This window comes from Neocloeon triangulifer, unplaced genomic scaffold, assembly GCF_031216515.1.
Source record: "Neocloeon triangulifer isolate White Clay Creek 2 clone unplaced genomic scaffold, ASM3121651v1 ptg000015l, whole genome shotgun sequence".
In the NCBI taxonomy this organism is placed as follows: Eukaryota; Metazoa; Arthropoda; class Insecta; order Ephemeroptera; family Baetidae; genus Neocloeon; species Neocloeon triangulifer.
Window position 1 is genome coordinate 750,083 of NW_026775557.1, and position 26,808 is coordinate 776,890.

Here is a 26,808-nt window from a genome sequence, read left to right on the forward strand (position 1 = left end):
AAAACTTTTATTTTCGTAATTTGAACGTTTTTATTGATAAAGAAAAGCACCAAACAAAGTTCTTTCGGCAGGTGGGCCACATTGAATAATACCAGTACCTTACAATACACTTGGCAGTGCGGTATTGTACACATTTTCTCATTAATGTTAATTATTTTTTTCATTTTATAAATATAATTTTATTATTACACAAGCAGAACAAAAAAAAAATCATAAAATCCAACAACAAAATTATACAGCACATGTCATCTGCAATGGCAGCAGTCAACACTTTTTAATATTTATTTGCGACAGATACATTCTATGTGCACAGCGGTAAAAGGGAAATGCATCAGATTTGAACTCTGATCAGATGTAGTATAAACTAATGCAACACAAGCTGACTCATTTCAGGAAAAAATGGTCCATTTCTCATTTTGATTCTGCCTGCAACGCGCTTTTCTCTGTTGGTCCTGAGCTAAAATATGAGAGATAAACCTGAGAAGTGTAAAGTCTGCTGACATTTTCTAATAAATCTTGAATCAATTTGAATCAAATTCCAAACGTGCTCTCTGACTGTCAGTCTTCCTTGTCTTATTATTATTTTTTCAATCTGTTAAATTATTTACCACCAACACTGGGATTGGAACTTGGAAGATTGATATGTAGTTACTTATGAATTAGAAGAAAATTAATTTGGATTACTGATTGCGACGTAAATGAGAGTATGTACCTTATTTTTCGAATATTTTGCAAAAACCTTTGTGCGTGACAGTCTTTATATTGACGACAATGGATAAAGTGGATTTTTATCTATAAGCTAACCTTTCAAGCTACAAAAACTTCAACAATTCTATTACAAACTGCCATTGTTTTTTCAGGGAGGCAAAAAAACTCGTAAAATGCTAACAATAAGTGAAAAAAAATTTAAAAATCAACTATAAAGAAATATGGTTTTGACACTTTCATGGCAAAAATGGTTTAATAATCTCTTGTACATGCACAAACTATGATTAGAAATAATAATACTTTGACATTTCAAATGTGAGCTGCGATTAATTTGTCGCGTTGAAAACATAAGTAAAAAAAATGATTTTGCTCTTTTGTGCACGAAATTTCATGCTGTTGAGTCCTTTTGAGGTCCTTTAGGTTGGCTCAGCTATCTACTCAGACTCTGCAAGACTGTTCCTTCTCTTTTGTCTGCAACAAATGTTAAAAAAAAATTAGTTTTAAAGGATTTGAAGTGATTTAAAGTTAACATAAGCGGTGGATTCCAGCATAAAATTAAAAACTGGGCTTCACCTTAATGCAAAAAAAAATTTAAAAAAAAAAATCGTGTGATACCTTAAAGTGACATGCTCTTTGCATCTTAATTGAAGACTCGGTTTAGTTTACCTGATTTATTATTATTGATTTTTTCGTATTTCAACGAAGTTAACCGAGTTTAAAAAAAATGTATAAAGTTTATATTTTAAAATTTATTATTTTAACTGTTAAATTTATAGCGAAATTTAGGACAAAATAATTCATCAATGGTTTCCAATCCCCAAACTATAATATATAAGATGGAAAAAAAATTCATTTTAAAAATATAATTTTTTACCTCTGGGCCTCAGCTCTGTTGGAAGCGAGCCTCTTCTCTTCCCTGAGAATCTCTTGGCCAGGTCAGTCTCAAAGGAATCGCCGCCGCCTGAAAACCTTCGACCTACGTGCTTCGTCCAGCTGACGGCGTCACCAGTCGCTGTCAAATTTTTCAATATCCGTTTAAACAAAAATTCAAACATGTTGTAAACGTCAATAAAAATTGGGTTCGAGGATTCAAAAGACAGTAAAAGCCCAGGTGTTTTGCTTTTGGAATATAACGCCAATGTATATTCAACAATAAGAATCATCGTTAGTACAGCTCCATATACACATAGTAAAAGGGACTTGCGAACAAATGCTTTTTTCGGCAACCAACAGCTCCTTGCACGCACCAAAACACAGCGAATTCAATGATTCCACATTAAGAATGTGGCATTTTCAGAGAAAAAAAAGACTCGGGTGTAGCAGATAATTTTGAGGGCAACTGGCGGAAACGAAAATCCGCACACACAACACGCAAAACGTTTACACCAAAAATCACTTCTTTTGACCGCGGCTTCCTACCGAAGTGCCGGGCACTTTTTTAATCTTATACTTATTATTTACATATTCACACAGCGCATGATTCAATTTTATTTATGTTATTTAATTTTTCTTAAATTTTTTTTATTATTATTAGAGACTTTCACTCTAGATGACACAATATAACAGAGCTGCTGTCTAGATTTTTTCCTTCTCAAAACTAACAACGGGACTTAAAATTTACCAACTGGGTCAGTATCACTGATTTTGGTTTCAAATATGCATCTTTTCCACTTTTATTGAATTTCCTAATTGAATTATCATATTTAAAAATCGCGGGAAGTCGAGTGAAGTGGTGAAAATGGACCAAGAATTTTCCCAGCGCAGTGGTCATGACGCGAGAGAATGGCGAAGCTGATTAATTTAATTAATTTCTTTTCTCTGCGTATTTATGTATAAATCGTCTTTGTGTGTTTGTGGTCGAGAGAGAGAGAGTGATAAAGAGAGATTTGATCGCTATCTTAATATCTTAAAGACGTACCCGCATGCTCGTCGTGTACATTCAAGTTTTAAAACTCCCAGTCAGGGTTCTGGAAAAGTCCCCGTGTGGAAAAGCGTACGTGTCAAGTGGAATAGTTTCAATTGTTGGAAATTTTTGGCTGTGAAATTATTGCAAAATTGCTTTGGCACCCCACTGTGCATTTAATGTTGATGACAAATTGAAATCTTCAAATACATCCATTAGCTATTGTTCCAAGTAATACCCCACCCACAATTTTACAACCTTTTTTTAGTTATCCACGCTCAAATGAACTACATAGTATGGTCCCGGATGTTTGAAAGTGAGGATCCCTATTTTTTTTCTAACATTTCTCAAGAAGTGTGCGTTGGGTTTCCGAAACGGTGAGGATAAATTTTGTGCTTTACATACCTTGAGGTAGGGCGGAAATGAGCGAAGGGTCGGGTGTGGCGGGGTCATAAGGCAGAGAAGCTCTCCGGGGCATGCAGGACGGGACGCGCAACATCAGACCTGCCACAAGCAATCGATTGCACTGGACGCACACAAAAGGCGCAAGCAAGTTCAAAAATAAAACGAAGCAAAAAGGAGAAAAAAATCAGTCAAGCTGGAGGACTGAAGCGGCGCTATAAAAAGTCACTAATATCAGGAGGGTTTTAAAATTTAGTTTGTGCAAAATTAAGTGCATCTTGTAAAAATTCAGTATGTTTTGTTTTTTTTATGGAGGAATTTTTGCAAATAAAAATCCAAAACGAGTAAAATAAAAATTGGAAAACACAACATGCACTTGTATAAATCGGTCGAGAATGAGAGTGAATGGAGAAGAAGAAGAAGCGAGAGAGAAGTTTATGTGTTCATTTTTTTCTCAGCGGGTCCACAATTCCTGCTTTCTAAGGAAGGGTACAGCAAGTTAAATTCCACTGAACCATCCAATTACAGACAAGTTACTGCACAGGGGACCGTCGATGGGTTTTATTTTGTTTATGTCTGACAAAACATCACTGTCTATTATTGAAATTATGCCCATATACACCAGTTCATTTGTTTACTTTTGCCACATAATTTTTTTGCTCCATCGGTACAGCACAAGACATGCAATGCACCCAATCATATTCAAGGAGTACAAATACACTGTCTATATATAATACCAATAGTTATTTTATTCCCTGTATGCTGGGTATACAGTCATGAATAGTATTTTTTGTTTTTCTCATTTTGGTCTTGGGCGACGACAGGGCGCTTGTGGATTTTCTAATGTCATGTTTTTGTGGGTTGAGAGATGAATTAATTGGATGATAATTGCCAAGCGCTCTGTTTTCTTTTGTTTTTTCTTTCTTTCTTATAATATATTTTCTTTTTTTTATTGTTTTTTAGTTTTTAGCGAAATAAAATGCAAGAACGGAGGTGTCCCTTTTGCCGGCCAGCGGCTTGAAAGGTCACAAAAATGGGTGGATATTTATCATAATATTATTATGTAACAAGTAATCCGAGTGCACAATCAATTAATCAAGTCTAAACGTTAATTGTATGTGTGTGTGTATGTGTATGTGTGTCCCACAATAAAAATTATAATGCTTGTATATGTGTATTAATATATTTTTTTTAACTTTTAATTATGCGTTGGCCGCGTGGTTGGCGCCTTTTTGCGCGTCCAACCGCGTCTGGCCAACCATTGTAAGCGTTCAGTAATTTTGATTTTCTATTTCTTTGAATCCAGAGCAATGTGTTCCAGTCTTGTGAGTGTTTGAGAGCTCTAACCGACAACTACGATCAACTTCTTTTTTATTTTTAATAATTTTCCTTTTCCCATGACGTGTGATATTTTCATTCGTATATAATCTGATCGCTTTGCTTTGCTTGCCTCTCTTCTTCCTCCTACACTCTAAACTCAGGGGGCAACTGCTCCGTCCTCAGTTTGACTAACAAAAGTTTGAATCGAGATGAGCACCGCCTACTTTGTCGAGAGCCATCACAGGGTACGGAGCCGCGCCGACTGAGTCGGTACTCGAGCGGCGGCGACGACCCTTTCAGCGAGTCCACGTCCATCTTGCACAAGCTTACTGGCGCCGACCCGCGACGACACTGCAGACGGGAGCTCCCCTGAAAATTCAAAGCATGAGCTACTTTTGAATCTCGGTTTATGAAAATACAAAAATGTTAATGAAATTTAATACATCAATGTTTAAAAAAACATTTCCATTTTCAAAGTATTCAATTTAGAAATGGGAATTTACAACCTTTTAAATCTTTTTTTTTAAGCGAGCCAAATTTTAAATACACTTAAAAGAAGCAAAATAATGGATTTATTTTATGTTTTGAAATCATCAAAAATATTTTGGATTTGATGAAAAAAGATCAACAGCTTAAAAAAAAAAACGCTATTTTTTTTTTAAAATATATTCACCTAATTCAAATTTAAATTTGCCACGTTATTCAGGTGAAATAAAATCTACATTTTAGGAAGCATAATTTGATTATCTCTTACACGCCTGACAGAAGTTTGAATAATTATGATTTGGCAAAAGAGGTGCAGAAGAACCAAATTGATAAATTATTTATAGCTCTATTTACAATTTTTGCCTTTCTATGTCACAGCCAAAAGTATGTCTCAGTTCTGAATTAAGAATATAAAACGTTAATATTTCCAACCTGGATGGACTTCCTGGGTTTGTCTGAGGGCGCCCTGTTCTCCTTGCCCTCGAGCTTGGCAATCTTGGTGCGCTCGGCGCGCTCGCGTTCCGGTTCGGCCGGCGGCTCCCTCTTGGCGGGCACCAGTTCACGCGACTCAGAGTGGCAAGAAGAGATGCTGGAGGTGACGGACGAGTCGGACGCCTCGCGCAGCACTTCGGCGCCGGCCGTGCTGTGGCGGTAGCGGGTGGCGGGGTGGCAGCTGGGGTGCAGGGGTGGGAAGGTCTGCTGGCGCGTCAGGTGCCGGCCCGACGGGTGCAGCACCGAACTCAACTTGACGGCCGCCGAGCTCGTGGTGATGGAGGCGATGCTTGGTTCGGGCAGCAAGTTTTCGGCACTCACCGGCCGCTGCTCCTCGGCTGGCGCCGGCGGACCCAAACTCCGGACTGACCCACTGTTTGATAAGCGAGTGCCTGAAATAAATTTATTTAGTAATTCAATTCGCATGAATTATTGATTTAATGTATTTTCTGTTTTTTTTTTTTCGATTATAAATATTATTCTGATGCATGATTTTGATTTCATTTTAGCAATGTTATATGTGAGAATGAATTTAATGAAAATATATAAATAAAACTATGCGTACGTTTAAAATAAAAAATTTAAAAAAAAAATAAGAAATAAATTATTAACATTATTTAAATTTTTTTTAAATGAAACTTTTTAATTTTTAGTATTTTAAATTTATAACTCATTTAAAACAATACAAGTTATTTTATTTTCTTATATCAAATAAAATCTTTTAAATTTCATAATTGCTACAAGCTAAGATATTTGGAGCTGTAATAAATATTTTACCATTATTTAAAAAAATTAACTTATTTAGAGAGGGAAATGTATAAATAGGTGACAGTGAACTTCAATTGAAGTATAATCATATGGTTATTTAGTTGAGTATTTTTGTATTCAAAGTATTAGATATGATGTGCTTTACTATAAAATTCTTAATTCATTATATAGAATATTTAGAAAAATTAAATAGTTACTTTCAGCTTACAATTAGTAAAATTTTAGAAGACTTTTTCAATGCTTTTAAATAAAAATGAAAAAAGGATAAAAAATATAATAAACATATCCTTACCGTGTTCAGAGAAGAGTGAAAGAGTGGAGCTGCCCTCGCCGCGCTCGATGTGCAGAATGGTCTCGAGCGGGAATCTGGGACCAGTCCGGCTGTCCGGCAAACTCTCCCTGCGGATGATGGTCCTGGCGACGGCCAAGTGGGACACGCTGAGTGGCACCGAGTGTCTTCTGGCTGCAGCTGAAATCGGCTGCAGCGTTGGTGGACACTCGATCTGCACCAGATCCTGCTCGTCCTCAAGGTCGTCAGCCTCGGACACCTCAGTCTTGGTCTCCTCGGCCATCTCGGCGGTCAACAGAGTCTCCCACTTTGTCTGGTTGGTCCTGCAAGAGAAATTCACGTTTTGATCATTCAATACTTGAAAACGTTTTTCATAAATAAAACATTGTAAAATAACAGGGACATTTTTTGAGATGTTACTGATGTTTTAGTTTTTGCACAAGAAGTGTGATGGGTGCTTTATCATAAATTATTTTAATTTATTTTCTTCTCCTTTAAAACAAAATTTCAAACAACCCAATTTTTTTGTTTCTGCTAGAATATAGCTTTGCGTTAATATTTATTTTTGATGCTTTTTGTCAACTTAAATCGAGGCACACAGACCTGAGGTGGCCCATCATGTCCTTGGCCAGCGGAGAGATGAGGAAGTTCTCCCACTCATGCATCAGCGGCGCCACCACAAACTGGAAGAAGCCAGCCTGGATTTTGGGGACGGAGTTTGAGTGTCTATCACAAAGAGAGGTGACGGGCAGGCTTAGCTGGCGCTCGTAGTCACCCTGCCGGAAGAATTCCTCGCAGATCTTCTGGCTCCATTTCTTGCTGATGTCCCACGGGCGGCACGGGTTTGAAATGTCAGCACACTTGAGCGCGATTTGCAGGATGAAGTGGCGGTCCTCTTCTTTGCTCATGTCCAGCATGTCGCATTCCAAGTACCGCTGAAACGACAATAAAAACCATACAAATAAATAAATTATTGTATTCTTGATATGTTATTTTCCTATTATTATCATTTTTATGAAAGCACACGTTTTTTGCTAAAACTTGGAGGAAATGCGATGAAAAGTGAACCAACCTTGAACCTCGTTAGGAACTCCTGCTGCCTGGTAATGTCTGTGGCAAGGATAAGCGAGCTGATTTGCTGCTCCAGGGCGGTCGCATTGGCGCCCATTTGTTGTGCGACGCAGCTCTCGAGCAGGCACCCTATGGCTGAGCGCCAGTGGTGATTTTCAAGCACCGAAGTATTCTGTTCAACACACAACAATAATAATTAATCTCCCGGGGCGAGCAAATAAATCAAACCTCGTAAAGAGCGGCCAGATGGTTGGAGGTGGCGATCAAGAAAGGTTGGTTCACTCCAGGGTGGTCCAGGTCGTGCGTGACGGCGGCCAAGAGGGCAGACATAATTTCTAAGGGGGTCAGGTGGCTCCGAATCTAGAAGTATTCGTTTTTTTTTTTAATTTTTACTCGTATTAATCGACTTGGTTAATTATTATTTTTTCTACATTCCCCTTACAAATAAATTTAAAATTTAAATAAAAAAAATTCACTTTATAATTTCATCAAGTCTAGTTAAAAAAAATATTACATAATGTTTTAACTTTTTTTGTTAAAAAAAGCCAAAAAAAATTAATCCCAGCACCTATGAAAATTTAAGCACATATTATATTTGTGTTGCTTTTGATAGTTTTTATTAATCTAAATTAATAACCTTCTCTTCTTGGAGGAAGCAGTGCATTGCTTGGGTGACGTCGGTGGCGTGGATGGCATTGTGGTAAGGATTGGTCCCGTGATAACCCTCCTCGATCAGAGCTGGAAATAGACTGGCGTTATTCAAGTTCTGGTGGGGTGGCTGACACGCCAACCCCTTATTGCTTTCGCCCACAACAATATATACTGAAATATTATATATACTCACTGAAGAGTTTCCAAACGCGAACTACGTCCAGCTGGAAGTGCTCGAAGAGTCCGTACCAGTGGAACAGGTGGACGCACAGCACCGGCAGCGACCGCCCTATAACAACCGAATAAATTATCATCCAAATCGGATCATCGCCACCACCACGGCCGTTTTGTTCATTCATTCATGCGGCAATCGTGGCGGAGATGAATGACGAGGAGAAAGAGAGAGAGAGTGGCACTTACCACCGGTCACCGTGTCCAGAATGAATGCATTGAATGGCCAGTCTCCTACTTTGTTAAGCACAAACTGAAACAATTAAAGAACTTTTTTATAATTAACGATAATATTTATAATTTTGAATAATTTTAATTTTTAAAAATTTTGAGTATTTCTTTATTGTAATAAATTTAGTTTAAAATTAATAATATTATTTTTTAACTGTTTCTTTACTGTCCCATGGGATTTATAATGAATACATTATTATTTTGAGCTCTATTTTGTAATAATAATAAATTATTCCCTAGCTGATCTTTATTTGATTACAAAAAAATGTTAAACAAAAATTTTTTCAGCTTATGATCCTAGATTTCACGTACTAATTTAAATGCAACTTAATAATTAAAAATTTAAAAAGGAAAAATTAACGATTGCCAATGATTGTAGATACTCAGAAATTTACTACAAATTATTTTTAAATTAAAAAATTTAAATGTTTTGGGGCAATAAACAAACGTACCAAAAGTAAAAAAAAAATCGCAGCTTACTCAAAAGGTCTTTGGAAGCTTAACTAAGGGATTGAGCTCCTTTTTGTCCAGCAATGCAATGTTTTTCTCTCAAAAAATCTATTAACTTGATCATTTTTGATATGAAAATTGCTCAGCAACAATTGAAAACACACACAAAAAAAAATTACAAAATTTTGTTCAACCAAAAATTAAATTAATTCAGTTTTTAACACAAATTTTGCCCTTCATGTTTGGGTCACCGAGTTGAACATGTTAGAGAGCATAATGAGGTTTGGTTGAGTCGGTCTGTCTCGTCAGCAGAATGAAAAAAGGGGTGTGCGAGCGAAACTCTTACTTGTACTTGTCCGTGGTGGATGTCGTCGAGGAGGGCGGGTTGTCCGCCGCCGAGCACTGCCGAGCGCGTGTTCAATCTTCTCCGCCGCCTCTTGTGCATGGTGAGGAAGCGGCCGGTGTGCAGGGTGCGTTGCAGCCGCGTGTCCAACCCTTCCAGCAGCAGCCAGTCAGCGTCGCTCAGGCTGCGCGCCGGCGAACTTCCAGCGCTCCCGCCGCCGCAGCTGCTCGACTCTGCTGACCCTGGACTAGCTGAAACACCAACAAAGGACAAAACATTAATCGTCTTGCAATTAAATACAAAATTGAAAAAAAAAATCAATCAAGACGATAGATAAATTTTGATTTTTTAATAAAAAATATATAAATTTTTAAAATAGATTTTCTTATCTCAGAGTTGATCAAATTGCATTGTATTCACTATGAACTAAAGTTAAATGCAAATTATTATTCTATTTATGAGCAGTGATTCCCTCTTTAATAGACAATAATAATTATTTTGCCTATGTTTAATTCAAATTTTTGATTTTAGCATAGTTCAAACGTAGTTATTAAATAAAGAGTTCACTCTGCGGAACTTACATTTGTAAACGGTAAAGATGTTTGCAAATGAATTATTCATTATTTTCCTTTACTTTTTCGCTCAAGCTATTTCCAAATTAGGGGATGGAGCCGATGGAGGTTTGATTATATAACAATTTCAATTAAATTTGGAATATATACAGAACAATGCATCCCAAGAAACATCAATTAATAGTGTCATAGATAAGCTTCAAGTCATATACGTCTCAAGATTTATATTTTTATCAAAATCAATTGATACAATTATAGATGATATTGCTTAAATCTGTTAATGCAAAATGTAACAAAATATATCTTAAATGAAAAGTAATATAAATATTAAAACTAAATATTTTTAATAAATTTACCAAAACTTTTTTTTTAAACTGCAGTTATTAATTATTATTTATATGTACAAACAATTTATATTAGTATACAAAGTTACTATTTAATATAAATTCACTAGCATTACCTACTTTACCTATGAATAAGAAGAAGTGGCATTTCAAATAGTTTAATTCTTATTTCATTCCAATAAGATAAACAAATAATTCGCAATATATTTTGTAATTTAAAAATAACGTTAATTAGTTATAAGTATTACGTCTCTATCAGTCTCCTACGTTTTTTTTTTTAATATTTTTTATTAAGCACCAATTAAATTAATCAAGGCAGTGGCTTCATTACACTTTATTATTAAAAAGTGAAAAATTATAAATTCTTTGGAAAATAATAAGATAAAATAGTTATTAGCTTATAACTAGTGAGTTACATGATCATGACTTTTTAGGTAACAAAGTATCATTTAATATTAAGGAATGATTTTTTTACATTCCGGAGGCTTTCTTGTTGAACAGGATCCGAAAGTCGGATTATTTCCAAAAGTGCTGCACGCTCCAGTGCGAATCAATATTTTTATTTTCCTCGAAATCTGCACACAAGCAAGTTTTCGCCATTGTCATTTGGCGTCGGTCGGTGCGGCTGAGGCGAACAAAAGTGGGTGCAAATGAGGGAGGAAAACGGGCGAGAGGCCACCCGCCGCCGCCCCCTCGCCAGCCAGCCAGGCCGCCCGCGGCGGCTCGGGCAATGAGCAGCAGCGGCGGTGCATCACATAAAGAGCACGTTCCCTCTCACAAACAACTAACACGGTACATACGTCGGCGGCGGCAGCGGCGGCCAATTTGCAGAGGTGCTCTGCGGGTTGCATGTCTGCTCGCGATGCAGGCGCACCGCCGGCCCCTCGGGAGCTGCTGGGCGCGCACAGCACTAATAAGAGATGCTCACGGTATTGCCGCGAATCGATTTTGCTGCCGGTGTTCACGGTGAACGGAACACGTTCGCCGCCCCCGACCTTTAGCGTGATTTCCTCAGTGCATTACCCTAATTTCTGATCGACCTCCACATTCTTCCGACACACGAGCGCAATTCCAGAAAATTGAGATATACCGTTTTTAAAAACCTTTAAGTAATTTCATGCATTTCTTAATTAATTAAATTATTGTGCAATTGAAAAAACGGAAAATGTTTCGCAGAATAAAAACGCATCAAAACAAGCCAGTTGAGGGAAATTTTGAATGGAAAAAAAAACAGCTGTACCAATATGTATTATTTAAATACATATATTTCAACAAAGTCTTTAAAAAAAAAATACAAATTATTTTATTAGTATTAACAAAAAAAAAAAATTATTTTGTGTAAAAAAATCATCAGTATTCTCTTATTTGCAGTTAATTTAAAAATTTACTATATATCATATATTTTTTATAATTTTTTTTTAAATGAACTTTGTTTAATTTTGACTTATTTATATGTATACTTCATATAGACCTTTATTTAAAAAAAAATCTTTAATATAATAAAAAATAATACTACGCTCCTTTGTCATGATATGATATTAATCAATAATACCAAAAATGACTCTCCGTAGCTTATTGGGTGGTCTTAATTCTCATTTAGTTGCAAATTATGTTTCTTGATATATCACAGAGCCATTTGCTGCCCATATACAACAATCATGCATTCAAAGCTATTACATTTTATTCACATTAACTACATTAAGAGAGAAAAAATTACTTTATAATTACAATATTATAAATTTTGAGAAATTACAAAATTTGAAAATTATTAAATGTACAAAGAGCAATTAAAAAGTTTTTTTCTCAAGCTTGCATTTATTTAGTTCATGATCATGATTATAAATGTTAAAGAAAAAACATTTCATCTTTCTGTGAATAGCGTTTGCCTTTTTCATTATTTCTATGAATTCTTCCTAATGCAGAAATTTGTATCTTTTACGAAACTGATTACATGAAAATAATTTGAAGTGTTCCAGTTTCTCAGTTCTCAGCATAAAATTTTCAATTAATTTTTTTTTTTATTGTAATCCATATTAATGTTGCAAATTTTCATCACTCCTCTTTATTTTATTTTGATGAGCGAAAATAAATAAGAATTGCTTTTTTGCAAAAAAAAAATGATTGCCTCGGTGTGTGTGGTTGGAAATGGCGTTTTTGCGTGGGAGGGTGTTTGGCGGGTGCCCACCTTGTGCGGCTTCGGAAGCGAGGGTGGACCGACCGACCGACCAACGCAGTCACACCACTCACCCTCTGTTTGCACGCGGGCAGGATCTTTAGCCCATTATGCAGGGGCCGCTTAATTTTCGGCATCTTCGCGGCGCCGCCGTGTTGGCTAATTAACGCGCGCGAACAGCAATCGATACGTCCTCTCGCACTTGCCAGCGCCAAAACGGACCCGAGTGGCTTCGCCTAATTGGCCAGTTATCCATACCGTAGCTAACTATGTCGGCCCACTGGATATTTGCTTGTATTGATTGATTGCTTCATTACTTAATTCCAAAACCAGAGGAAAACACATTATTATAATTAGTATTAAATTTATTTAATCTAAATATTGACAAAAGTTATTCAGATTTATCAAAAACTTGTAGCTAACGTGCGCTAACTTTTTTATCTTTTATTTTGCCAAAATGTTATACTTCATTTAACTTCCCAATTACAATTATCTGAAGCATATTTTGCGTTTATTTGTTGATAAAAATAACTTTTTCTTTGCATGCGATGATCCAAGGTTTAAATAATTTTTTGCCAATAAATCAACCAATAAACCTGTTATATTTTTCACACAATTTAAAAGCCCCGTACAAACCACACCAACAGAAAACTAGTGCTCAATAGAAACTCTAAAATTTATATTGAAGTTCCATTCTCCTGTGCTTTAAAAACTGACATAAAGGATTTTTTACGCTCCAAATGAATGTTTCATCAAGAAAGTCTGAAGATTTAAAGAATAATGTCAATTGGCATTCAATTAATTTTTGAATTTATATGGCGTTGACACTGAAATGCTGCTGCTAGATAAACCAACTTATTGCAAATATCAAAAAATAGAATCAATATTTTTTTCAATTTTTTTTTTATAATCCTTTGACGTAGTGATGTAAATATTTATTACTTATATTAAAAAATTCTCTTCCCGAAACTTTCACCAAAAACTTAAAAATGCTGGTGCTTGGTGGAATTTTTGCGCCAAATTAAGGCTAAAATATGCGTGGAAATTAGTGACTGGCACTGGAGGGGAGCAGCAGCGAAGCCACTCGACAAGCAAGCAGCTCGAGTCTCTGTCGGCCGGATTTACTTTTGTTCAGGGGCACGCAGAAAAGCGCAAGAGTGCGCGTGCAGAGTATAATAATATCATACGAATGTTTGCTCGAGAGTTTAAGTGAGCATTTTTTTCTGCTCGTATGCAGCCGAGGGCGCGCGAATTCGGCCTGGAAAAGAGGAAAAGGCTGGAGGGATTTGCTGCCACACTCACATGCACACACACACCAAGCAACAAAACGAAATTTCTATTGATTTATGGAGCGGAGGAGCGACGACGGGGGATGAAAGTGGTGCGGTGGGTGCGCGCAGGCTGAGTCGCTGCAGCTCTGCCTCGGCTGCATCCAAACTTATACTTTTATCGGTCGCGCGAGCAGCGCCGGCTGCCGAGGTCAACGACCTCGCTCGCTCCAACTGCACCCGAAACGCTCCAGCCCGAGCGGTGCCCTATTTTCCTGGCTGCTTTAGCACCTCCCCACTAATGCATTCGGTCCACTCTCTTGCCAAGGAGGCTCGCCTTGCTTTGACGCAAACTCTCTTTTCAAAATGTTGTTCTTTCGCATATCTGCCTGTCTTCACCCAGTAAATAAGATTTTTCCTGTTCAAAAGTAGTCACAAGGATTAATTATACGTTCAAAATTCTCTGTGTAAATGTCAAATTAAAAATCGTTGGTACTCGGTAAATAATTGTATTGAATGTAAACAATATAATGTGATGACTTATTGACAGCAAACTTAATTTTACCTCTTAATCGCTCAGACAGTCACAGTACCCCAAATATCGATTTTTTTCTTCAAAATCATACTTTATTTTGCCACTAGATTATTATTTCAAATAATTATTAATTACACTCATAAAAATTTTAGGTCTCATTATTAAGATCTCTAGTTTTAATAATGTTAATGTTAAAATACCTAATTTGATTTTAAAATTTAAATAAAAAATTAAAGAAATGTTAAAAGCTAAAAAAAATAGATAAAACGTTTAAACTATAATTTCTAATTTGTTACATATTACAAAAAATGATATAAATATTACAAAATATATTTAATTTAAAATCGGCTTTAACTGGATGGGTTTTGTGACTTTTGTGACTTGCTTATTGTTTAAGAAAATTTACTCTTGATTACCAACGAGAAGTGTACTCTTAAAACATACGTTTCAATCATCTGACCAAAATAATTATAAACATTAAAATGCTAAAATTTTTTTAATTCAATTTTCAAATTTTGTGCTGAGATTTGTTTTGCGTAAAAATGAAACTTATAATAATTTTCCACGAAAAATTGATAATTTGAAGGAAATTATTTTTTTAAAAGATTGATTATTGTACTAATTCTTTTCAAAGTTATTGACAGCTCATGGATTATGGCTGCAGCGGAAATATGTGGAGCAGGATATTGTTTTTTTCTTAAAAAATATACAACTTACAAAACTTATTGAGGAAAAGCCGATTTTAAATTTCAATCATCATGAATCAACCCTCGATCGTGAAATTCTACCACAAAAATTATTATTTTATACAAATCAAATTACTATACAAAAATAAAACAACCTTTTGCTAAATTAATTACACAAAAATAAAAAATCTGGAATTATGATTAAACACGACGACCTTATTCTCTTAATTCTATTCACTGGTTTATTAATTTTTATAGAAAATAATTTAAAAAGAACTATACTTTGCACTTTTGCAAAACAGCACGTCAGACTAAAACTAACCAGAAGTGCGGCAGATTTGCCTCAATACAACCCCTGAATTTGAGAAAGTAGCTTTATTTAATTAGGTGTCAGGGAAGTGTTCCTTTCTTGGATTAAAGTTTACTAAATTCTGCATTCAGGAAATTCACTCTACAATTCCCGTAATATATAATTTTATTATGAAGAGTAAATGGACATTGAAGTGAATCTGATCTGATAGACTTCATTTTTACTTTTTTTTTCTTTTTAAGGTAATATAATTAAAATAAATTATTACATTTGCTTATCTGCTGAATGCTAAAAATGTTTGAAACATGTTTTGACTTTATTTTTTGGCATCAATAATCATAAATCCATAAAAATGTAAATTGAGCTCAACCATTCTTAAATTACACCTATTTAGCTGCTGAATTTCCACATATACATATTAATATTTCATAATAACGTTTCTTTTCCAGTGGCAAAAAATGCAAAAAAGATTTTGGTGTTGGAAAATGAGCCTCACTGGGCGTCACACCGTTTTTAATTCAAATTGAAGTGGAACTCTGCGGGAAGAGATAAAATGTGACACGCCAGAGGTGGACGAGCGAGAGCGGCGCGAGTTAATTAACGCGTATACTGAGCTGCAGTGGTCCGTCGACGGGGTGCAGATTTATTTTTCCGAGCTCTGTAATAATAAGCCGACGGGAGAGTTTTACTGCTTTGCGGACACCGGACCAAATCAGCCCGGCCAAAAGACCCGACTTGGAATAAAACTCTGGCAGGCCGTTGCTCATTTCAGCGGAATAATCTCTTATCAGGCTGTGGGGATTCGGTTTCGTCGACAAATCCTTGCCTTCGCCCGCCCGCAAGGCGAATTCATTCAACGACCCTCTGCTGGGAACCAGGCCCCTTTGACCCCCGACTTACTTTGTGGCTGCTCAACCGAAACCCGACCTTGGCGTTTTATCTTTCGGTGCTGCTGACAGAGAGAGACCGGCGAATATTCAAATTTTCCTCATCCTTTCCGCTCGTTTTGCGCACTTTCTTTGACATGAAAATCGGGCCAAAGAGGGCACGCCCTTTGTTCGGCTACCGTGCATGTTTTCCCGGAAATCCCAGCGCGAATTGCGTTTGCAAAACGAAAAGCGCGCTCTCTGGCAAACGGATTCTGGAAAATGGACTAACCTTTGCTGGAACAAATTGTGAAAATATGGAAATTTGATGCAGATTTCGCTCAATGTCGAAAACTGAAGAATTTTGAACTGTTAAAAAATGGTTAAAACTTCTCAATATTAAGGGATAATTATCTATATTTGATTTCATTGTTAAAGATCTGCGAATTAAATGATCAATTTTATCAAAATAAAATAGTGGAGCCGTTTATTAATAATATTTAGCAGAATCTACGTGTTCAATCAGGAATTTATAAATATGATATCAACAAATAAATTTGTGATATTTTAAAATTATTTTCTCAATGGTGACCAAATATTATTAACTTTATAGACTAACGAGAGGTCACCACGATGTTATTACTCATTGCAACGCGCCTCAATTGCAACAATTTTTTTTTTTTTTTAAGAGAAAAAAGCTGCAAAATATGATGTTGAATTTTAAAAACTTATCGGATTTATTTTAAAACTTTTGGGCATAAGACGTTCCAAACTAACAACAATGGAAAAAAAACCCAGAAAATTCGAAAATTGTGATAACAAAGTTGAAATATTTCAATAATGGAGAAGAAGAAAAACTAAGAACTCTAACGTCATTAGCAGCAAATTTTAAAACGAGTTTATTTGTAATCAATTGATTATGTTAATGATAATCTGATAATGTATATACAAAAATGAAATATTTAAGGTTTAATTGCTTGTATATTGGGCAAAATTTTCGCATTTGATGAATATGAATTCATCCATTGATTCCACCCACATGAGCAATTCATTCACGTCAGTGAAGCCAGTTAGTTGCTGGGCCTGGGTGTCGTTAGTTGGTCGCTCGCTCGCTCGCTTGCATGCCATCTCTATTTCGCTCCCGACGCACTAAATTCACAATTTCGTGCAAATTAATTAATTAGCCCCACGTGCAAAACGTCCGCTCCGTTTCATTTGCCGACTCGGTGGCGACGGAAGGCCAGCTCGCTAGCTCGAAGCCCCAGGCACGGTTAATTCCAGCCAATGTTCAAGCCGGCGTAACATGTTACATAAGGCATAATTCGTCCTAATTAGCGGCAGCCAGGGGTGCGGATTTAGCAGTCTTTTCTCTAATTAGAGCGACGATCCGAGCCACTGAAGCAAACATCTTAATTGCACTCTGGGAAAGCGATTTATTTGCGAGTGCGTCTAGCAAAAGGAACATTGCAAATTTCCTCTAACGTGACTTGCTAGTCACGAGGAAAATTAATAGCAATAATAATTTCTCTAAATTAAGTAATAAACAGTGTTGCGCATTCAAATTATTTAATTAATTTATTATTAAATATTCCAGCATTTTTGCAAATAGCCACTTTTTATCCTCATGAATTCTGATTCCGTACTTTTTTACCAATCTTTGCAATGCAATTTAAATGGATTAATTACTTTGAATTTAATTAATTTAATGGGACTTTCAATTCATCGTGCAAAACCGCACCTCTTGATCATTAACTGACTCGTCGGGTGTAAAAATGCGAAAGGTGTCGCGGTGCGTGGGTGAAACCGCGAATTAAATCCTCAACAGGTAGGGCTCGGAATTTCTGGCTGTCGGAAACGAGAGAGTTGCGAAATAAAAGTGAAATAAAACTAGAAAAAAAATAGGGAATTACGACGCTGGGGGAGAAAAATGGGCATCCCCCGAGTGAGTTGTTGGCCGAAGAATTCGCTCAGCGCACCTGTTGGCTGCGTCGGCCCAGGAATTTAATTAAGCGCATTCCGACGTGTGTTTGTGTATTTGCCGCGCGCCTCCGCAGGTCCCCTTGCGAGTCGGACGCAGAGTTATTGCGCCAAAAAATGTGCTGCCGGCCAGTGGGACGATCGATTTAGTTTTTTATATTTGGTGACGAGAGGAACAATCCCTGGTAATCGTCTTGTTTGGCTGAGTAATTGTGATTCTATTTCCGTAACGCAGCCGCGATATTGATCAGAGCAAACAACTTTCCTCCACATACTCACGCTGGCGCTTTTCCGAGCACCGGCCCCTGGGAGCTGACGTGAGTTTTTTTCCAGTTTCACCGCCAACGATATATTTTCGGAAGCAGATGATTTTTGCTACTTGCCTTTGCAAAAAATTGATCAAAAGTTTGCAGATTTGCTTTGTAAGTCATTTTACGAATTTATTCATGATTTTAATTTCATTTAAACATTTTGATAATTAAGAACAATATCTTGAGGGGGGAAGAGGAAATGATGGTATTCCTACGAGTTATCTTACAACAGCCTTAATTAAACGATTTGGAGGATACTATTTGTTGATTATAGTATTAATTTTGTTTTATTATTCATTGAACTTAAAAAAACATAAAATATTTAATGAAAATAGTTCAATATTAAATAATAAAACAAAAATAAATTATGTTAAAATTTAAATAAATTTTATATTGTGTAAAAAAAGAAGTGTTAATATATTACATATATTTTTACAAAATAAAAAAAGAGTAAAAAAATTATTTAAATTAAGTTGTATACCTTTTGGTTCTCTAAGTTTTTTTTTTAAATTTTACGCTCCAAAAACATGGTTATTATCTTGTTTTGTTAAAAAAAAAATTAATTAGAGAGTCACACATTAAAGGTTTTTTTTTCTTTTTCCTTGAAGAGATATTGAATTAATTTAAGTAAGAATTAATAAAACCCATAGCAAGCCTAGTTTATTAAAAAAAATTGAGCCCTTTTCCTGCATATAAATTATAATATTATGTATTGTTTTTTATTTTTAACATTTTGTTCTTAATTCAACTTCATTGAATAAATTAATTTTAGAACAATACATAAACATTGGCTTTTGAGAATCTATGTGGGCCATTGTCCAGCTCTATTAATCTTTGAACCACATATCGGGACTAACTTGGGAACAATGCTAAGGAGCTTGGACTTAATTGCTCAACGCCGTTGATAAAAGACAATAGTCCGGCAGCAACGACTACTTGAATGACCCAACTGTTGATTATACGGAAAACGGCTTTCGCGTGATTTTGCCATATACTCTGGTGGCGCGCGATGAATAATTGAATTGGTTATTATCCCTGCGTCATCTTTCAGTTACACGGGCGCTTCTTGTTCGTGCGCGACTTTTCGCCACACATTATTCATTCATAAGCCTTTAACGAGGGCCTCGCTCACGGCAATACAGCCTAAAACCGTCACAATTTGAGTGATGAGCACATTAATGCTCTTTATTTAATCTATAAATGCATGAAATTGGCGACACCAACCTATAATAACAGATAAAAATTCAAATAATATCATAAAGATATTAGAAATGCAAAAAATAATTAGTCAATCTTCACTCAAAATTAGAAAATAATGCTAATTTTATGATTGATATGATAACATTAGCTTCGATAATTTTTCTTTTTAAAGCACAAACATCTTGGTAAATTTAAGACCAATTCAAGATATTTTTCAAGATAATCTTCATAAATCACTTGAATTATAGGATTAAGACTATATAATGCAGAAAAGCTTTAACGCGATAGTTAAAATCGATTATTTATGATGGCAATGCGGCCGCTTTCCTTTGGATTTTGGATCAATTGATTACCAATAAAACTGCCAATCATATTAAAAAATGTTGTAATAAATATGAATCCACGGTCCTTTATCAAATGTTAATTCCTTTTTGGTTCGATATATTACAAAAAATTTCATCCGTTTTTTTTGTGATTTACTTTTTTGTGGACATGGTCTAAAAAACACCTTTTAAAAAAGTTTTAAGGAAGTGATATGAGACGTGAGGATGCAAATTTCCGCGAGACAAGGTCGCGGCGGGCTGTGTTTAAAGAGTGATTGGCACTCACCAATCATGCGAATGTAGAGAGAAGTAGCTGCTCCATCATCGAGAGGCGAGGAGGCGTCTTGCGGCGCGGCATCGCTGACTCCGGATGACGCAGACGAGGCCCTCTGGACCGCACTCGAGCGCCTCTGCAACACACAAACACACACGGCTCGCGTAAATACAAGGCACTACTTTCGATATCTCGCGGCGCGAAAGTAAACACTTCTTGGTCGCCAGCGCGGCCGGGCTAGTTAGGCTGACCCGTCGCATGCACCCTTATAGCCCAGCAGGGGCGTGCTGCTGCCCCACCACTAGGCCATTAGGACGCCTCTTAATTCTCGTTAAGTGAGAGCAAATTAACTGGAGAATGGCCTCGGTCAGCCTTTTTCCCTCCAAAACAAATGCCAAAAAAGTGCTTCCAATTCGTGTGTGGAGGGAAAGTAGATCGGGTGAATCTTAATGAAACAATTATGTGTTAATTTTAGTTGTAATTAATTAGGGCTTGTTTTATTATTGGCATTGCAATGCTGAAATTCCTCTTTATGACAGCAAAAAATCAGCTGCAAAAGTTGTTTTAAATTATGAGTAACGAATGAGTTCTGAATAATGAACTAAAAACCAAAAATAATATTAAATTTCAACCAGTTTTAATAAGAAAGAAATAAAAAATTAATTTTATAATATTCTGTTTGTCAAAACTGCGCGTAAAACAAAACAAGAAATGTATGCATGTTGAACATGACAGTGTCTGATGAATTTTGTTGTGTTAATAATGTTTTTTTATTTATTTTTATAGATAATTTTTTCATCAAAACTATAAAATATTATGAAAGTTTTTAATTATTAGAATAAAATTTATAATATCATTTGTAATATTTATTTAATTTAAATTGTAAGGAATATAATTATATTTAATTTTCATAGATATACCACATATTTTTATTTATAACTATCGGTAAGAAATAAAATAAATCGTAGTGACAGTCGATCATTAATTTCATTAATTTAGAGACCAAATTTATTAATGTAAATTCAGTAAATCATTATCATTGTATTATTCAGACCCAGCCACGCATGAGCAGGAGACGTGGTGGGGGAGAGCGAGTTTTGCTGGCGCTGCTGTTGCTTTCCCAGTGACGTAACTGGGGAAGGAAAAACCATGCCGCTCCCAGCTGCTCCCATCTAAATGCATTGTTTTGCACTCTTTGCCGCGTTTTTCGGTCAAATATTGTCGATTCAAGGCGGTTTTGAACATAATCTGCAGGTGTCAGACTAGTTCGGAACCTAGGGAAGCTTTGGCAACGAAGAAAAAGCATCTCAAATCAGCTGGAAGCACGAAAAGCCACGAAAATACGGCCAATATCTCCGTGACGGCGAAGTTGCGGCTCAAAAAAGCAGCTAACTCGGATTTTTTACGTTTTGTGAGTCGATATGTGCTTCAGTGCCGGGATGTCAACAAATTAAGTCGTTTCTGATCATATTTGTGCATGTCCGATTGTTTTTTGTGAGAGAAAAGCGGAAACGAGTTTAGCAACCGGACAAGTTGTCCCACGGAATTAACCAATATCTCGCTCTGATTCAATGTTTTAGAATTTTGGCGATTGAAAAGTTTATATTTTTAGAATAATTAAAGCATGAGGAAAATCGCTGTGTTATTTATTTTTTAATCCGAGCAGCCGTTGTCTCGCTATGAGCATAATTACGCGGCGGCCACTGCTTTGTTGCTTCGCTCGGCTCTCTCTCGCTCGAGTCGCCCGACTGCTGCACTCGCGGGTGGAGAGCGGCGCGCTCGATTAATTAGACGTTTGCGCGAATTTTTTTTTTTATTAGTAAGCGTTGAGATAAATCGTTCAAATTTTCAGCATTGGTAGCAAACTAACTGAATTAATTTTTTATTTTTTATTCTTAAAAAAATATTTATCTGGAGCAAAGTTATTAATGTTTCCGCGAGAATTTTGTTCTTTTAATTTTTAAATTAGACAAAAAATTTTAAAAGTACAAACCCTAACAGAAAATTGTAGCTAATTAAATTCTCTACAATTTACTTTGCATTCGTTTTGTTGTCAAAATTTTTTTAATTTACCAACGGGATGACCAAAGTCAAAACATTACTTTTTCTCATTGAAATAAATTTTTTAGATTTTTTCTGAGATAGCCAATCGATTGGAAATTTAATTTTGATTTAAGAACTAAAATTTCATCACAATATGTTGAGCCGTTTAGAAATCACAAAGTACTAACTGATGCCCCCTAAAACTGCCGTCAAGGCTGATTAGCAGGTTTTAGTTCAGACGCTCTTATTTCTAAACGGCTCAACATATTGCGATGAAATTTTAGATCTTAAATCAAAATTAAATTTCCAATCGATTGGCTATCTTAGAAAAAATCTAAAAAATTTATTTCAATGAGAAAAAGTAATGTTTTGACTTTGGTCATCCCGTTGGTAAATTAAAAAAATTTTGACAACAAAACGAATGCAAAGTAAATTGTAGAGAATTTAATTAGCTACAATTTTCTGTTAGGGTTTGTACTTTTAAAATTTTTTGTCTAATTTAAAAATTAAAAGAACAAAATTCTCGCGGAAACATTAATAACTTTGCTCCAGATAAATATTTTTTTAAGAATAAAAAATAAAAAATTAATTCAGTTAGTTTGCTACCAATGCTGAAAATTTGAACGATTTATCTCAACGCTTACTAATAAAAAAAAAAATTCGCGCAAACGTCTAATTAATCGAGCGCGCCGCTCTCCACCCGCGAGTGCAGCAGTCGGGCGACTCGAGCGAGAGAGAGCCGAGCGAAGCAACAAAGCAGTGGCCGCCGCGTAATTATGCTCATAGCGAGACAACGGCTGCTCGGATTAAAAAATAAATAACACAGCGATTTTCCTCATGCTTTAATTATTCTAAAAATATAAACTTTTCAATCGCCAAAATTCTAAAACATTGAATCAGAGCGAGATATTGGTTAATTCCGTGGGACAACTTGTCCGGTTGCTAAACTCGTTTCCGCTTTTCTCTCACAAAAAACAATCGGACATGCACAAATATGATCAGAAACGACTTAATTTGTTGACATCCCGGCACTGAAGCACATATCGACTCACAAAACGTAAAAAATCCGAGTTATCCGCTGCTTTTTTGAGCCGCAACTTCGCCGCCACGGAGATATTGGCCGTATTTTCGTGGCTTTTCGTGCTTCCAGCTGATTTGAGATGCTTTTTCTTCGTTGCCAAAGCTTCCCTAGGTTCCGAACTAGTCTGACACCTGCAGATTATGTTCAAAACCGCCTTGAATCGACAATATTTGACCGAAAAACGCGGCAAAGAGTGCAAAACAATGCATTTAGATGGGAGCAGCTGGGAGCGGCATGGTTTTTCCTTCCCCAGTTACGTCACTCGTGAAGCTTCGCGGCAGTGCCGCGCAAAGTCGCTCTGCGCGCCTACCACGAGGCCTTTGTGGCTGGGGCTGGTATTATTTGACCATGATAAGAAATAATTGAAAATATAAGTAGATCATTGTTAAGAAAATATCCAGCATTTTTACAGATTACCTATTACTTTGTATTAAATTATTTAGCATAATGCAGAGGCTAAATTATATTATTCAAAGGCCCCAATTTTCTACATTTAAGGATTTAAAAAATAGAAATCTCGAAAAAATTATTTATTTAAATAAATAATTAAATTTTTATAAATTATATTATCCACCTATTTGGTTGGGTAGCCTTAAATGCACTAAATTTAATACAAATGACGTAATTTAATTAATAATAAGTACTTTTCTTTCTCTAAACCAGCAATTTTAAATAAAAAAGGGTAAGTCCAAAATTGGCCCCTCTGTGGTAGGCCACGTCAAAACGTTTACCGGAGAGCCAACTTGATCCGAATTTTTGTGGTGGGCAACGCGGGACGGGCAGTTTTGCCACTGCGGGCGGGCGGCTCCATTGCATACTAAATTATTTATTAATAGTCCGGGTGCAGAAATAAGCTGAACAGGCGGACGAGAGCTTTTTGTTGGTGCGGCGGGCGCGAGCGTTTATTTGCCTAGTGCTCAAAATAATGGCGTTTTATATTTTTTATGCGCCGTGACCACGCCGTAAATTATGCAATCGCCAGCTGAGAGAGTCTTCAGGATCGGCCGCATGCACGCTTTCGGGTGGGCAAAAGCGACTTTGTCATGCAAGATGTTTTTCCAAAACGGCGGCGGGCAGACGCCGGCCGGCTCTCTTTTGTGCAGGACGATCAAAATTCCTCGCGATATAAATCATTTGAGGTAAAAAGTCGGCTGCGATGACATAATAAAATGCTTCAGCGTGTAATGAATGAGGTCGCAGCAAGATTGAAATAGCAAAAGTTTGGAGACTGGAGAAAATTCCGCAAAAATTAAAAAAAAAAAATAATAATAAAAAAAATGGTGAAATTTGGGGATGGTTGGTATTATATTTTAGAAAATTACCTACATAGCTTGTTCATTACTATAAATTTAATGTTTTTTTTTATTTTAACTCATGTAATTGTCTGAAAAAAATTTGCAAACTAAAAAATACATTGAAGAAACATTTTAGCAAGATAATTCATTATGGATGAATAAGTTTGTATGATAAAAATTCGCTCAAATTGTTTATATAAATTTGAGTTACTTAAAACATTTGTTTACAAAATTAATTAATTTGGCTTCTTATAACAATGTAAAAACATTACCCTATAATGTATGTATAAAAAAAAAATATGAAATAAATTAGCAAAAAACTCTAAATGTTAATGAAGTGAATAAAATAAAACGTATTTTTATTTTTACAAATTTATAAATAATTTTTTATTTTAAATATTTAATACCTAAACAGATTGTTATACTGTACATATTTTGTAAATTAGTTTTAACAGCTTAACTTCTAATTCAACTTGATGTAGTGGTTTTCATTCATCTTGCATTATTATTGTTGTTATGGTAAAAATAAATAGCAGCATCTCGCAGTGGCAGCTCAAAAAATTCATTCTTTTATTCCTCCGCTGCCAATCCAACAGCAAGTTTAGTATAGTGACCTATATTTTTCCACTGCGAGAGCTTGTGTTTATGTTTTGCCTTCTAGAAATGCAAACAAAAGCGTCCAGTCCTATTATCATTTTCGGAATAAAAGCGCGCTCCGCAACACTGATTAAATCCGGGGCGAGTCGAGTTCTGTTCCATTTTTTTTTCACTCGCTCTCCCAGCAAATGTGTGCACTCTCGACGAGCGACTTACAAGATATACATATGTATATATTTTTTGCTGTGAATAATAATAATACACGCTGGTATATGGAAAAAAGTCGTTCCACACATATATGAGCGCGTTGGTTTGTTTACACCTGGGACGGAGGTGCGGAGTGCGGTGCATGAAAGGGCTGCGATAAGGGCAGCAAAATTGCAACCGACGTACACGTGTACATAACACACTGTAAAAGTAACGCAGACTAAAATGACATGAGGGGCAAAAGCAGCTTGGTTGCTGCAGCGTGCTTATAAGAATGATTTATATTAAGAATCGCGGAGAACACATTCGTATAAATACAAAAAATTAATGTAAAATTTACGTAATTATATTCTTAATTGTAAATAATAAAGAAGGTGGATGAATTTTTGCAATCTTTTTACCTTTAAATTCTTCAATTTTGCGCTATTTTGAATTTTGTCATAATTATGTTAATCGTTCTCACAATTAATTTATTAAAAAAACGTCTCAGAAATTTTAGTTCTTATTATTGTACTTGAAATAGTTATCCATTATCATGAAAAAATAGGCGCATAGTTTGGTGACTTTACTCCGCTGAATTAGGTAGCAAGATTTTAGGTGATTTATTAGGATTATGCAATTTGAATGAGTTATTTGAGGTGATTCTATAATAACGTCAGTTTTCATTTGAAAAGATATAAAATTGTATCTTCATCTGTGCAATTTAGTTCCTTTCCAACAAATAGGGTAAGAAAGTTTATCCCCATCCCTAGTCCATAATGACAGAGTACTTGGTTTGCATTTTGCTGCTCTGATATTTAAAAGTAAAATATATTTCCAAATTTTTGTTCTCAAAACTCGATCCATCCCTCTAAAAGAGGAAAGTCTAATGAAATCTTTTCCACTTAAATGAAAGCCTATTTGAATGTCAATTCAAACAAACCTGGCAACCCCTCGGCAAGGCAGAGCCTCTTGCTCTCGGTACTGGCGGTGCGCAGTCCATTGCTGCAGATAAAAGTGCCGGAGGAAATTTTGTGCGTTCGCCTCGCCGGTCGCGGGTGGAAAGAAGTAAATGCATGCATGTGTGCTTTGGTGGGAGGGAGCCGCTTCTGCGTTTATGAATGTGTGCATATGGATTTATTATATCAAAGCTGTTTGCACTCGCGGCGAGGGATTAAAAGGCAGAGCGCGCACTTGGTGCAGCCTAATCGCCTCGACAAATACCAACATTGACAAAATAATCGACTCGTCAACACGGCGTGTGTTTGTCCTGTCCTATCGAATCCCAATTCGCGCTAGATTAGACGCGGCTAATTGGCTCCAAACACATAAAACAATATGTGGTGTCACTCTCTGATAAGGCAAAAGTTTCGCCGAGCCAAGAAGTGGCTTTGCTCGCGCGCACTGCCATGCGACCAGCCT

The 26,808-nt window shown here is 36.1% G+C and overlaps 2 protein-coding genes across 5 annotated transcripts in view; one reads left to right on the forward strand and one right to left on the reverse strand.

Annotated features, from left to right (window-relative positions):
- The window catches only part of LOC132202687 (collagenase-like), a 90,257-nt gene that overhangs the window by 22,365 nt on the left and 41,084 nt on the right, over nt 1–26,808 (forward strand). The window lies entirely within an intron of this gene.
- LOC132202680 (high affinity cAMP-specific 3',5'-cyclic phosphodiesterase 7A-like) overlaps nt 12–26,808 on the reverse strand; it is a 61,405-nt gene continuing 34,608 nt past the window's right edge. For 2 of the 4 annotated variants that reach the window (XM_059629751.1, XM_059629749.1), the window contains exons 2-15: nt 20,197–20,320; nt 9,349–9,596; nt 8,511–8,574; nt 8,284–8,379; nt 8,077–8,177; nt 7,668–7,799; nt 7,441–7,611; nt 6,972–7,303; nt 6,372–6,691; nt 5,252–5,703; nt 4,558–4,702; nt 3,017–3,115; nt 1,583–1,720; nt 12–1,179 (exon numbers count right to left, since the gene is read on the reverse strand). In XM_059629751.1, the coding sequence (XP_059485734.1) occupies nt 1,139–1,179; nt 1,583–1,720; nt 3,017–3,115; nt 4,558–4,702; nt 5,252–5,703; nt 6,372–6,691; nt 6,972–7,303; nt 7,441–7,611; nt 7,668–7,799; nt 8,077–8,177; nt 8,284–8,379; nt 8,511–8,574; nt 9,349–9,596; nt 20,197–20,320 (2,463 nt within the window). In that variant the 3' untranslated portion in view covers nt 12–1,138. Of the gene's footprint in view, nt 1,180–1,582; nt 1,721–3,016; nt 3,116–4,557; nt 4,703–5,251; nt 5,704–6,371; nt 6,692–6,971; nt 7,304–7,440; nt 7,612–7,667; nt 7,800–8,076; nt 8,178–8,283; nt 8,380–8,510; nt 8,575–9,348; nt 9,597–20,196; nt 20,321–26,329; nt 26,429–26,808 lie in introns of those variants that run through there. The other 2 variants (XM_059629752.1, XM_059629750.1) reach the window with 2 other exon arrangements.